The 14436-nt window shown below is 40.8% G+C and overlaps 1 protein-coding gene across 1 annotated transcript; it reads right to left on the reverse strand.

The window, feature by feature from the left end:
- Positions 1-629: 629 nt before the first annotated feature.
- Positions 630-10216, reverse strand: tmem222b (transmembrane protein 222b). The gene is made up of 6 exons (XM_071537479.1): positions 10077-10216; positions 8485-8569; positions 6993-7024; positions 6690-6786; positions 6469-6599; positions 630-4909 (listed from the first exon to the last, which is right to left on the reverse strand). Exons 1-6 carry the CDS (start codon positions 10193-10195, stop codon positions 4822-4824), a joined length of 552 nt encoding a protein of 183 aa, XP_071393580.1. The 5' UTR covers positions 10196-10216; the 3' UTR covers positions 630-4821.
- Between the last annotated feature and the right edge of the window lie 4220 nt (positions 10217-14436).

The following is a 14436-nucleotide window of genomic DNA, read 5'->3' on the forward strand; positions in this document are numbered from 1 at the left end:
TTGGTCTAATAATCTGTCACACTGACCAAATAATATCAGTTATCAGTCATTGCTTCACTTTGTCCCCCCAAATTTTATTCATATAAGGGGGTTTGGAAGTTTTGGAGATGTTATTAGATGCAGGGACTTTGCCTTATCTAAGAGTTTAGTGAATGTAATGCCTGATCATTCCCACCTACCCAGGTGGTGTTTTAGCCAGGTGGGGGAGGGGGGGTTCGGGGGCCAGACTGCAGGGCCTTTGATCCCCCGTTTCCTGAGTACTGTGATGTTTTGCAGGATAATGGCAATTGCCATTGAATGGGAGTTTAGCCATTTGATAGCCAAGTAACAAACCAGCGATACCTATTCCAGATCAGCGATGGCATCTGTTCCTCAGTGTTTCTTCCACGGCAACTTAAACTATGAAGATTATCACATGAAATCCTTCTGTGTTGGTATTTATAGTGTCTTGGAGGAGGAAGAGAGCAGTTTAGAGTCTCAGGTTTTGCCTTTCATGGCTCAGGAAACCTTGCAATACTAAGATCAGCCCTCCTTCTGACAGGCTTGATGAAATACAGCTGACATAAAGAAATGATGTAAATCCATGAAAAACTCCCCCAGTTTTCTACAATAATAGACATCTTTATTGGTATTATAGTTAGAAGTCATAAATACATTCAGAGTTCACACAGTCACTTGCAGGTTTCTTAAAATTCCCTATGGGCTATAGGCTATGATCTACAGCATAAAGGATATTTTAGGGGATTATAGAAACAAAAGAGGGTTTTGGTGTAGCAGACTGGTATAAGTATATATGGATAGTGGCACTAGTAATAGCATCCCGACTGTCTTTTGTCAACGGACTGAATTGGTGGAACCACAGGTCTCCACATTCCAGGACCTGGCTCTTGGATACAACAAGGCACCGCAGCAGGCGACATCTAAAATCCATTCAAAGGGTCTGCAGAGAATATTGCATTCTTGCACATGCACTCTGATAAAGGCTTGGTGTAACATTTATCATCTCATTTTCTATTTCACTTCCTAAAATATATAATTTTCTATGATGTTTCCCTATTTGATAAGCCTTTTTGGGGGTCTCAATAAATAAATTGAAAATGTGTTACTGGTGCCACAAGGTGTAGTAGATGTAACAGGTGTTATCTTTATTTATTTCTTTTATTTATGTTTTACCAATTTTATACAAAATTATTCATCAATTGGCGTCACGAACAGGATCCCAACAGGAGTCTGCCTTGCCTAGTACTGTGCTGTTTTCTGTTGCTCCCCCGAAAAAAAAAAAAGAAATTGGATGCAATAAGCAAATGTTTCTATCATTGCAAAGTATCACAGGAGGCATGGTACAAGCAAATTAAAAGGTTTTGCAGTGTCTGGCCTGCAAGAAGAATCTCACTGAGCATGTGCGAACTATGATGCTGCAGCTTCCTTTTCAGCTTGGATACACAAATGTATAAAAGTCATGGCATTTCAGCCGTACTCAGCATAGATGTCCAGGTTTCTTTATTTATTTTCTGTATGGGCTGCACAACTTTTAATATCAGTATTCTGGAAAAAGCCTGCTGGTCAGTATAGATTTTAGGGGCATCAGTCTGCTCGCTGTCATCCCAAATCCAAAACCTCAATTTCCAATTAATTTTAGGGATAAATATTTGAGAATCTGGGGCATAAAGTTGAGAAGTGCTTATGTTGTGATATTAATAGTTCACCTCCTCAAAATCCAAACAAAAAAACAAAACAAAAGCAAGCACAATCTCAATTTTATAATTGGCTTTGGGGCAACTGCTTGAAAAACAACCCTGCATCCATTTTTCATGCTTAAAAAAAGGGAACAGAAACAGAAAAAGCAGCAACGATGTGCTACACTAAAAAGGATTATGGTTGTACCCTTGTCCCAAAACAATGAGTTTTATAAAGGAAAGACTTCACTCCCCAAATTGAGTCCAGATTCTCCATTTCTCTCTCCTCCAGAATGTCAGTGAACGGTGACAATCCAATCTTTGTTCATAAGTGGCGCCATTAAGAGACCAAATAAACCAAATAGAAATCTGTGTTCCCTCATTTTAATGCTTTGCAGTGAGTGACTTCCCTGAAGCTCAGATCAGTTCGTTGCCAGTTTGAGTAATCACTGGAGTCGCAAGGAGAGGAGAAAATGACTCTGCAGTTCTAATCTACAGCATCTGTACCTAACACACAGTTCAATACAGGCTATGGCATCGAGTCAACATCATCAACTTAAGCAGGCCTATTATAGTCTAGTTTATTATATACTTGCTATGGGTTCAAACGTACCAGCAATCACATAAAACCTATATCCTTAGAGAAAGATATGGAGTAATAAATGTATAAATGAATCATTAGGCAGTTGGCTGCAACGATATGCAGCATATTAATTTCAAGAAGCCACAGTATGAGTTCAACACCAACTTCTCTGAAAACACACACACACGCGTCCCAACTTTGCTCGTAGTCTCGCATGCATGCAATACATACATGCTGGCATGCAAGTCACGTGCTCGCTCACAAGTGTCCGCTCGCATTCACTCGCTCACACACACACACACACACACGCTCGCTCGCTCAGGCACGAATCTGCTTTGCTGCAGAACAGTGATGCGATATGCACTGTGTGTAGAAGTGGAATAACTACAAAAGAACATTACAGTATCAATTATTCACAGGATAAACCTGTAGAGTGAGAGATCAGATTTTGCAAACGATAGAAAGAGCACCTGATGTAGAATGTGTGCCCAAATATTTACAGGCAACATGGGTGAAATGCACACGAGGCCACAGTGTATCTTTAAACATGAACCCAATAAGGAGAGCCAAAACTGGCATATTGGCATTGTGTAACCCTTAGCATCAAGTCCTATCTGTTAACTTAAAAGTGGAAAATAAAACAGATTTAAATGCATAAGGATATGTAGGAGATCCACCTTGGATTATTGCAGTACATTGGCCAGTAAATCAAAGCGTTGGGAAACAGCATTGACATTTCACAATGACCTTCTAATCTGATCTGCAGAGCTGGGAAACAGCAGGAGTGACGCTTGTCAGGCGCTGGAGGAAACTCTGGATATTCAGCAGGAGCTGGTGAGCGTGAAAAACCTGAGGATCCTGGCTACCTGCTGCTTTTTGGCAGCACCGTGGATAAAGAGAGGGCTCAACACTTTTTCTGTCTGATTGCAAACAATGAAGGGATTTGAATCCACTCGCGAAAGCCATGGCAACGGATTTTGAGTGCCAGCCATCATCTGGGATTAACGTCATTTTAAAACGACATACAAAACCAATATAGGTGGAGTGTTTACACAAACATTGATACAAAGTTAGCTTGAAACCAAATATAAAGGATCTATGAAAGAGGTCATTTTTAGGCACCAACTAGCTTTTTTTCCTCAATGTAAAAGGCAAAAGCAATAATGATGAAAAACAAAAGTGTTGTCTCTGGTTGAACAAAATGTCAAAATACAGACCGAGGTTTCTCGATTCCAAATGAGGTCAAAGGGCTTTTCATTCAGTAACTTTTTAGCTCAAAATGAAGAGCAAGTTACGTCTTCAAGGACACAGTTTGAGTTGGTCTCCCGTCTTCCTACATTTGGCACAGTAATAGAAAACCAAAGGATTCCCCAAAATTCTGTTGGTTTCTGTGGGTATTTTCCACAGCCACGTTCACTACGGTTGCTACAATCATTGCACTGATAATCTGCAGTTAATGAGATATGAAAACATTTATCACAAACCTATTAAAGTAGTACCATGAGGTGATACATCTCAAAATACACAATGCAAACATTTCAGAGAAAAAATATTCTTTTAGAAGATGCAGATTTTCTGTTACCCTATGGAGTTATACTGGATATAATCTAATGCAGTAAGAAAATGCACAAAAATACAAACTACTCCGGCATATTAAGGGTTCAGTTGCTGTATAAGAGCTGTATCAAATCAAGCATGAAATGCAATAAATTCCTAGAAAGGCATATAATCGATTTAACGTGTTTTTGCTCCCCAATATAAAAATGTCATCCAGGAAGCACTGAATCAAGGGATTATAATCCCAATCCATTACAAAGTAAAATAATCAAAATTCGAAAGAAAGGCATGGATGTTTCCCCCCAATGGATTCAAGAACATTAGTGCCTCGTCAGCTATAAAAGTAAACACCAAACCCAAATCTGTGTTAAACCCGACATCTAAAAGGTAAAAAGCATGCTACTTAAATTGCCAATTGCTATTGGCTGATTATGTGCTATTGCCAGGTAATGTCTCCAAACATCACCTGGCACCAAAGATCAGCCAATAGCAGATGGCAGTTTGAGTAGCATGCTTTTTTACCATTAGATGACAGGCTTTACACAGATATGGGTTTGGTGTTAAGTTACTCTTTAATGTAGCTAGCCAAACTTCTACTTTCCAGGTGGCGATGGCTTACACCCCCTGTTAAGCTTTCACTATTTATAATCCATAATGTGTGTGTGGTCCTTGTGGGTAGTTTAGCGCCACTCAACTCATTTCTCAAATATTCCTCAAAATATATTATTAAATTGAAATCAATTCCCCTCCCTTAAGTATTCCAGCTTCACCACTAGAGTGACGCCAGTAACAGCTCGCCTGCTTCCCAAAAACCAAGCAGGCGTTGGTGTAGACTCGGAAGATGTCCGCCCTCCTCTTCAACATCCTTCTCTTGGGGGTGAGTAGTCCTTATTTCCTCCGTTACGATGCGCTGAACACAGAGAGATGCCTCCCTAGTCATTTACAAGGTCGACCCCGCGTTCGACCTGCAGGGGTTCCCCCGTTGTCCTTAACCCGCCTTCCAGGTCACCGGAGGTTAAGGGTCAGGGCCACTGTAAGGATGATGCCCGTCAGCATCAGGAAAGGCAGCCAGGTCTTCAGAAACCCTGCACAGCTGGACGCCGCAGAGAAAACCCCAGGGAGACAGGAGATAAAGGAGAATGGAGGTGAGGAAAGAGCTTGAGGAAAGGGCTTGAGAAAGAGCAGAGTGGAGGCAAGGTCAGGGCCGGATTAACCAACCACGGGGCCCCTGGACACACACGTACTATGTCTATGTCAAATGCCCCCCTGTCCCACCAGCATCATATTCACTAAATGCATAACATAAATAGGTGGCAGTTTTAATATTGTGATTGGGGCATCCGTGTCAACAGAGATCGTATTTACGGCCCCCATGTCAATAGGGCCTCTGTATCAGTCGAGATCGTGTTTAGGGCCCCCAGGTTCAAAATTGTGGCCTACAGCTAGAAATACAAGAAATACAGAAATATAAGTGATCATCACCGCAGAGTGCTAATCAAATTCTTGTGTAATTTCCCCCCACCCATTGTCCTGACAGCACGCTCTTGAGACAAGTCCCACGTCATTAATTATCCCGCTGTTGCTGTAACCACGGCAACCGCAGCCAACGCCATAACAACTACGCAATCCACCCCATTACTGGGTTGTCTTGTCCGAGCCGCTCCATAATTCCCAACTCTCACAAGAAGGCCATGGGGATGCGCAGTCCCATTCCTTTAATAATAAACAGCAAAGGCCCAGCGGAGTCATGGCCTATATAGACTCTTACTACTTCCCAAGAATCAAGAATCAGGACTCTCTCTCTCTCTCCCTCTCTCTCTCCCTGAGACACAACAGGTTCAAGGCATATCTTGTGAAATCATGCCCGTGCCCCTGGGATCTCAGGCAAAAAGCTTTTCACAAGCTCCTGCTCCAGCCCCATTTCTCATGGCTGCTTTGAACAGAGCAGAACAGCTGTAGATAGTAGGGTTTGCAGGATATTCATTTATGAAGGCTGACAAAATACTGAAGCTGCTGGTATCCGATATTTTCTGTCAGTATTCAATATCTTTATATTGACTATGTCATTGCCAAAACATTCCAAAAAAACATACAAGGATTCAGTGTTTCCCCCACAGTTTTATTCTTGTCAGGGTTCAAAGACAGGGTTCTGAAACAGCATTTAGACCATGAGACACTAAACCTCTCCATTGAAACACAGTATACTAATACTGTTACTACTAATGCTACTACTAAAAAAAAACATGCATTCTTCTGTTCTCAAACTTTGTCCATGTTGACCACCGTACACTCTCTGACCGTGAGCCAATCAAGTCAACGCAAAACAATGGCTCTGTAACAAACAGGCTCCTGATGGCTGCATGATACAAAGCTCTACACAAAGCAAAGTACTGTCTAAACTTCCGTTTGTCTGCTGTCTGGATAACTATCCTAACATTAGAAGGAACTTGACGTTATTCCCATGTGGCCAACAGGTGGGAGGCGCCAAAAATAAAAAATGAAGACCAAGACAAAAAAAGATCCACTGTAAGTGGACGAGTTAAAATCTGCTCTTGTCTCTTCAGTGAATGCTTTACACACAGATGCTGTACACAAAACAGCATTGAATATGGGAAGGAGGATACGGGACACTTGGCCCTGCCTTCACCTTACCTGACATGTTTTCCGTGGATGAGAGCGAGGAGGCAAAGGTTGACCATGTTCCATGAGGTGCTGTTTTCATAACGCATTAGATTCAGAGCCATGGCAACATGCGAGTGACAGTTGTCACAGCAGAGGTTGTGCTTTGGAGAAAAGAAGACTACAAATGAATATTGGCGTATTCCGTTACACAAAAGCGGATATAGTGCGTGTCCACAAAACCATGTATTTACCATCCTGTGCTTATACTCCTCTGAAGCATCGTGCACTGCTGTGTCCCAGGCGTTGGAGCCGCTGGCGTACACTTTGCTCACATCAAGCATCCAGTACCTGCAAATGAAGAGAAAAGTCGAAACTCGCAGGGCAAGGCAGCAGCATATATTCTCAGAGCTGAAATCACAACATGGTGCACAACTTTAATTCTAGGGAAGCAAGCTGCGTTCTGAATATTGCTCCCCGGAGATCGGCAACATAATGTTCTCTGAAAAATTAAAAACAGTGTAATCAAAATACCCCAAAGCTTTTCATTTACTTACTTTGTTGGTCTCCCAAAAGCCATGTTATCTTCCTGCAAAAAAGAGAAAACTTTTTGATTAGTTCAGACAAAATTAACAATAAAAATAGTTACGGACATAAACAACATTATTGGAAAATTCCCATTAGAAAGGAGGACTTTAATACCAGCAGACCAAAGATAGGTGTTAAGTGAGCAGGGAGGAGTGTGGGGAAGTGGCCTGTCACACAGCAGGTCAAACAAAATATCCTCATTCATGTATTCATGTTTCCCTGATTCACCTGAAGTCACCGTATCTTCTGTTATTACCACCAAATTAAATAGTCCTCTGAAGCCTGACATCATTTTTCATTCCAAACAAGGCATTCTGGATCCCGCCCCCTTTCAGACTAATGTGAAAATCTACAGGGGTGTGAAATGACTGCCTTTAACTACGTCCAACACTAATATAGACTTTTTGCTTTCGAGGGTTCCTCTGTTTTGCATTTCTTTATTTGTTGAGGTGGATTCTGATGGGTTTTGAAGCTGCAATGAAAGGAACAAAAAAATCGCTATAGCTATAATTAGCATTCCAGCATTTTGTTGCTTTGTGAAGAGAGGACGCACATCGGCACCATGGTTGTTAGCAAAATATTTCTTTTAAAATGTTGAACTATGTAATAACTTCATATATAATTTGTACTTAATTACTTTTAAGAACAGGACAATTGACAAATGGGATCCAAAAATTCCATGAAAAAAAAAAATGGATCCGGATACAATCCGAAAGCCGTGAAAGGAACACTTGAGAGGACTATTAATGCTTGAAAATGTACTGCCAGGGTCTCACAAGTAAAACACAATAATATTTACAGCCAAACCACAGAACAGATGAGTCTACAGTAAACAATAACAGAGATGGACTGCCTTTTGGGATGGAAACAGAAGTGCTGTTTTTTTTCTCTGTGGCTAATCCTCAAGCAAGTCTCTATGCCTGGCAATCCCTTGTATGATCCTGAGGGATGGTCTTTTTTGTAAGCTAGCTTCAAGGAAGTTGGAGTTGAAGCCTTTTATTGATCCCTGGGTGGACTAATGTAAGGTTTTATATGACATTAGTAAAATCAATATTGATAACAGTATCCCAGAATAAAGTGGGATCAATAACTGCAGACTGCTGTATGTTTGCCATCTTACGTCTTGTTTAAGTTTAGCGCAAATTGCAATACTTCCATGTCTTCAGTTCGTGTGTCAAAAGTTAGCTGATGAAAGAAAGCATTTTTAAGCAATTTAGGAATTAAAAGACAACTCAAGCCTACTTAAATGTTCCAGAAAAGTATTCCCAGGAAGTGCAATGTAAAATACAAGCAGTATGCCTAGACAATATATGATGTAATATGTGGCAAGATCCTTATATTTACTTCTACACAGACTAGCTATCAGTTTGGCCGATGGTGATTTTTTAAACACATAATACGACAGTATCTTTACCCCAGAATGACTTGTCTAAGCCTTAGACCACTATAGTCATTACTCACTGAGACAAAGTAAGGTCCAGCGAAGTCCCGGATGACACCAGTGGAAGTGCAGATTCCCATGTGTCCAATGAATGGAAGCAGCCATCTGAAACAATAATATGCAAGTTAACATCACAGCAAATAAGACGCATTCCTACTATAAAACCACAGAAACATTAAGACACCTAAATCTTAGTAGCCAGACAACCTCTTCTTTGGCCATATAGGACATACAGGCCAGTCTGAGATACTACATTTTCAATGTACAGTACTCCTTTAAATTCTTGTGGCAGGGAGTAAAATAATGCATGAGAGTGGCACAGAGGCAACTATCACAGTCTGGTTTGCTGCAGTAGAAACTTCAAAGGTGTGGACATTCACTGGATTACAAAAATAACTAAGAATGGGGGGGTAGGTCTACTTTGAAGCTTCAGGCTTGTGAAGATAACCAATTTTTCAATGTAGGTTACGTCACCATAAAATAAAGTCATCCTTATACATTCTCTAATTGGGGTAACTTCTAGAGAACGGAATTATAATGCAATGAAACTACTCCGGACCCCACTTTGAGAACCACTGCTCTAGGCTGCAGCCGTTATGATTTTGAGAGCGTGTAAATGGAAAGATAACTTTGATCTCAGCTGTTTATCACTACTAACCAACTTAGTCTAATATTGGCTGTCAGCTATGGAACTTTATGTTACTGCTACCTATACTCGACAGTAGAGTACACCAAATACACTGATGTGTGCAGGCACCCTAGTTAAAGCCCAGTGGCAAAACCAGAACCAGACCCCCCCCAAAATGATCTTGCGACCCCCTGACGGGGTCCCGACCCCCAGGTTGACAACCACTGCTATAAATAAAGCTAAAATTGGCAACCAACACAGGAGAGACAAGTTAGACGTCAACCAATCATGATGCTAGCTGTTGCAGCTACACTGAAATGCCCCAACATCAGAAATACATTGTTTAAAGGGAGGTGCTAGATTTCTTGCTGTTTTCATCCTAGTTGATGAGAAGCATAACAAATAAACCCAAACTCACAGGTATTTAGCTCAAGCGTTAGCTTGCTACGTGCCGTTCAAGTAATTTGTCAGTTTAATGTTTTCTAGCTTGTCGGAGGTACACACCTCGTACAACATGACTTAAGGCCTTTTGGGAATTGCTGGGGTGTTCTGATAAATTCGGCATATAGACAATCCACCAAGCAGCGATTTGTTTCAATAAAATCTCAACTTTTTGAATTGCTTCACACCACTCGCTGCGACCCACCACAGTGTAACGTTACTTTGGTGAAAAAAAGATATTGCGTATAATAGGCAAACCGACTCTAAAACTTAAAATCGTATTCATAAATGTCTGTTGCTGAATTGGATGTATGCCGAAAGGAAGACTGGTTCCAGTTAAATCTGTAAGATGGTCTTAAGTCATGTTCTACCGGTATACGTTTGCCGATAAACAATGCCACATTAACTGTCAGATTTGTAATGGAGTTTGGCCAACAAAAGGCATGTATCGGGGCTAGCTAGCTAGCAAAGCTGTCACTTCGTCCCATGATGTCCCAACGATTGGGGCAAAAGTAGGCATGCAGACTGGCTGCGATAACTCACGATAACACGGGGATAGGTGTCCATACGATACAGTAAGGATAGCGACTGCTGTCGGGGTCAATTTTCTCAAACGCTATGTGGTAATTCTTCATGGTGTCTATTTCAACAACATCCGCCATCACCAGCTGTGGAAAATGAACTTCATTCGTTCCACTTCCAGCTGCGTCAATTCAGCCAGATAGCCAGAACAAGCCCGGAAAACATGTGATTTGGGCTTCAAAATAAAAGCGACACATTTGTCAGTTTTAGAGAAAAATGTCGAAGAAAGCATTGGAGTGTGCACTATATCACAAATTGCTACAGAATACTCAGTGTAATCTATATATTGTATATGTAGATAATCTACAGCTGAAAAACAGACACTGGCGCATTATATTGTATTATAGTGTATGGTAGTTCAGGAAAGGTTTTATATTGGAAATTTGTATCGGAAGTCTTGTCTTTATCCTGGCTAGCGTGATACGATTGTCCTTTTTTGACAGCAGCAGCCAAGCTTCCGGGGTCTCCTCGAGCCAGAAAACAGCCACCGGTGGGTAATAAACTGCGTTGGAGAACAAACAGCTCCAAAGTACTCTCAAAATGCAACCAAACAAGCCAATTAATTCATTCAGCAGTTACCCCCCTACGGCAAAAATATATGCCACTCTTAAAACTGTTCGTTACATTTCGTTCCACCACCACTTTTGGAAGTAACAAAATACAAAAAAATAACAGTGAAATCACAGCCAGACGGTTGGTTGCTTTGCTTGAATCATTAGGCAGGTAGCTTAGCCCTAAAGAAAAAGAGCCATACTAATCCTGTAATACACTGTGGAATGATACTGTGCAAATTCAGTGTAAAAGTCCACGTATAATACAGGACTACTGCACTGATACTAGGGGAAATAAAGAAGAAGAAGGAGAGAAATAGCCTATATGCATTATTACTGGCACTGAAGCACTTAACCCTTATTGAATATTCCCCTCTCCTCATCATCCACAGCAGTGGTTCTCAACCTTTTTCATATCAAGGACCCCTAATTTAGTCCACATTAGGGCCACGGACCCTCATTTGATGAGATTTTGTCTCTCGGACCCAAATCAGAGAATATTTTTTATTGTATATCTACTGTAGATAGAGAGATAACAGTGAAGCTATGATCAAAATAGTAATTCTAAAATTACAAAATAATGAAGTTTAACAATTCATCAATTTGCTTTGGACCCCTGGAATGCCCTCAAGGACCCCTGGTGGTCCCCGGACCCCACGTTGAGAACCACTGATCTACAGGCAGTCACACTGTCTGCATGTACAATAGGTCAGAGGGTGACCAGAGGAAGATTAAAGTGGTGATGGGCTCCTGTAGTCCCCCCACCTGAAAATGCATAGGCCTAAATAAATCTCCACTGCCATCAGCATGAGAGCATAGCAAGAAACACATGTTGACTCAGGATACTGGCTGTGCATATCACAAACTGGTTTCACTATAGGCAAATACACCAACGCAATAGAAAAGAGGAAAAAATGCCAGCAAATTTTAACGGATCAGAGAAATCATGTTAGATCTCAACAACCCGACACCAAGAGAAATTACAATAAGTGACTTCCAGTAACTTTCCGGGCACCGGGCCACATCCACTTCTCAGTCATTTGTAATGACAGACACAGGAAAATTTGTTTAGATGAAGTGCATTACATCCTTGGTTGCACTACATATCCATAAGACCAGGTCTATTTAATATCTTATGAATATCAAAATCCATCAAAACTTATGAATTTTGAAATTTGTCAACAACCAACTCCCAATATTGTCTCCACAGTGTGTTGTGAAGGCCCAATATTGTGATGCATAATTCAATTCTACCACAAATGGCTTAATGGGACTTCTATCCAGTTTATTGCACTGTGGGTCCATGCCAGCACACAGAGAGCTGTGGAGGATGGCGAGCCGTGGGGCCGCAGCTATCGAAGGAGGTATCTGTGGCAATGGTGGAAATGGAAACAAAGATGAGCCCAAGGGATCCGCCGGGGCTCTGTGTACTCCGTACCGGCTCCCATTAGACGTGACAGGTGATATATTGTGCGAAGGGCAAAAACAAACTACTCAGCAAAAGCGGGCAGACGTTGATAAACGAAGGCACTGTGGGCTCATCATCGGGGAGCTGGGGGAATTCTCCTGCAAAATGCCATCTCGATATCTGGCCGAGCCGTCCCACCCAATTAGGCCAGGAGATGTGCTGCTTTTTGGACTGTAACTCAATGACGTGCTCCTTCTCAGTCAAAGGTTTTCAAACGTAAAATGTCAAGTGTCCACCGGCGTCTAAAGCTCGGCTCCCTGGACTGTGATTATCCAGCCAGGAGATGAGAGGAGGCTCTGGTTCTGCAGCTCTCCACGCGCGCTCGAGCATTTGAAACGCTCAGAAAGGTTATGTGGAGTTAAGAGTGTAACATAACACATCACAAGGAAGTTGTATTTTTTTGCATACAAATAAAAAAAAAAAGCACTGATTGCAGGGAAACAAAAGCACTGAGCAGGCACTGTTCAACGATTATTTTAAATATGGCACTTAAAAGGCCCCGTGAGGTCAAATGCTCCTCATTAAAGACTAATGAAACCTTGCGAAAGATCCCATAACTGAAAAAAACACACGCATACAACAGCCATAATGAATTTATCAATCGATTCCATGTAATTTGTTTAAATTGTGATATTGATTTTCTGTCCACCAGTAAGGTAAGCTTCAATTTTTTGACCTTTTGAGGGCAAGAGTGAGGTTATTATGATCCACAGTAAACCTGAAATTCATGTTGTGTGCACTCTTTATTTTCTCTAGACTATGGCCTTCTATAATGCTTTCTAAAATTGACTTGTGGAGTGAGAAAACTACATATTTATCACTGTGTTTCTCTGCCAATGGACCGTGCCATATCCTAAAATAGAGATGAATAGTGATAATCCATCCATAATTAGAAAATCTGTTTTGGCTTATCACAGCAAATGAAGGAACTCAATGTATTCACAAAATAGATGAACAAGTCTAATGGCATCTGTTATTTTATGAATGAGGCACTATGTCCAACAGTGTTACAAAAGGAAACAGTGCCCCTTGGTGGACGTGTCATGGTCAATCCTGAAATGCACAATAGACAGATATGAGGCAGTGAAACAGGCTGAACCGCTAAAATAGCTCTACTGTATGTCGAAAACATGCAAAAGAAACAGGTCAAGGTAGAGAAAAGTTAAGTAAGTCAAGATGCATGTTGCACCATACCGGACATACAGATACAGTATGTTGAAAATTACATACTTTTCAGTTTTAGCGATTAAAGGAAAGCAGAGTGACAAAATGCGATAATAAAAAACACAATGAAAAATATGCAAATGACTGATTATTGAAAAAAAAATGACAGAAAAAAACAACAACAGATGGACTTCACTGAAACATCTCACCTCAAACAAAGAAACAAAATGACAGGCTGAGACACAACATGGTGGAGAGTGGCAGAGCAACGACATGCATGAAATGAGACAAATAAAAATAAATTAAAACGCAGGAAATGAAATTATTCAGGAAGTGAGAGTGGTAAATGACAGGAAGTGTGTGTGTTTGTGTGTGCGTGCGTGCGTGCGTGTGTGTGTGAGAGAGATAGATAGAGAGAAATTGTGACAGTTCATATGTCTATATTTGAAACTGTAATAGAAAAAGATTCACTGGTAATGTGAATGTAACTATTACAGTAAACCTATAGAGAAGTGACAGTCAGTAGAGAAGGAGTCAGTTGTTAGAGTGTCTGATGTTGTAAGTATGAATTCTGTTGAAGTACATTTTAAAAAATCTTGATAACAACATATGAATGTTTTTATCTGATGAACGAGCAGAGCTGAGTGTTTAGCTCTGCTGTCCAAAATGTCTCATCTAGCAAATGCATTCTGTTCAGTATTTCAGAGTGTTCCTTAAGTTCACAGAAATACCTTCAGGCTAGTTGCCATGATCCTCAAATAGAAAAGAAAACATAGCCCACATTGAATTAATGGCATTCCTCACATTCAGAGGTTCGGTGTGTGTTTGCGTTTTTTTTTTTTTTAGGCTTTTGTGTGGAAGTGTGTGCAGATGACATGCAGAGAATGAAGCTATATGACAAATGAAAGGCCTGACACAGCTGCATTGAAATTGCATGAGAGAGGAATATTCTGCATTTAGTCCATATCAGCTGAGAGAGAAATTTAGTTTTAGACTGAGAAATTCCTAGTGCAGATCTAGAACTTCACATTTCACTACCACCAAAGGTTATGAAACAAATGAGCTTCTACAATATTAGATATTGTCAGATTAGATAATTATTGTAGGCAAATATCTGAATTAGCCCCCTCATTAATCA

This window comes from Centroberyx affinis, unplaced genomic scaffold, assembly GCF_046629955.1.
Source record: "Centroberyx affinis isolate AG114_WGS23_722 - 3 ecotype Tasmania unplaced genomic scaffold, CSIRO-AGI_Caff_v1 ptg003056l_1, whole genome shotgun sequence".
Lineage (NCBI taxonomy): Eukaryota > Metazoa > Chordata > Actinopteri > Beryciformes > Berycidae > Centroberyx > Centroberyx affinis.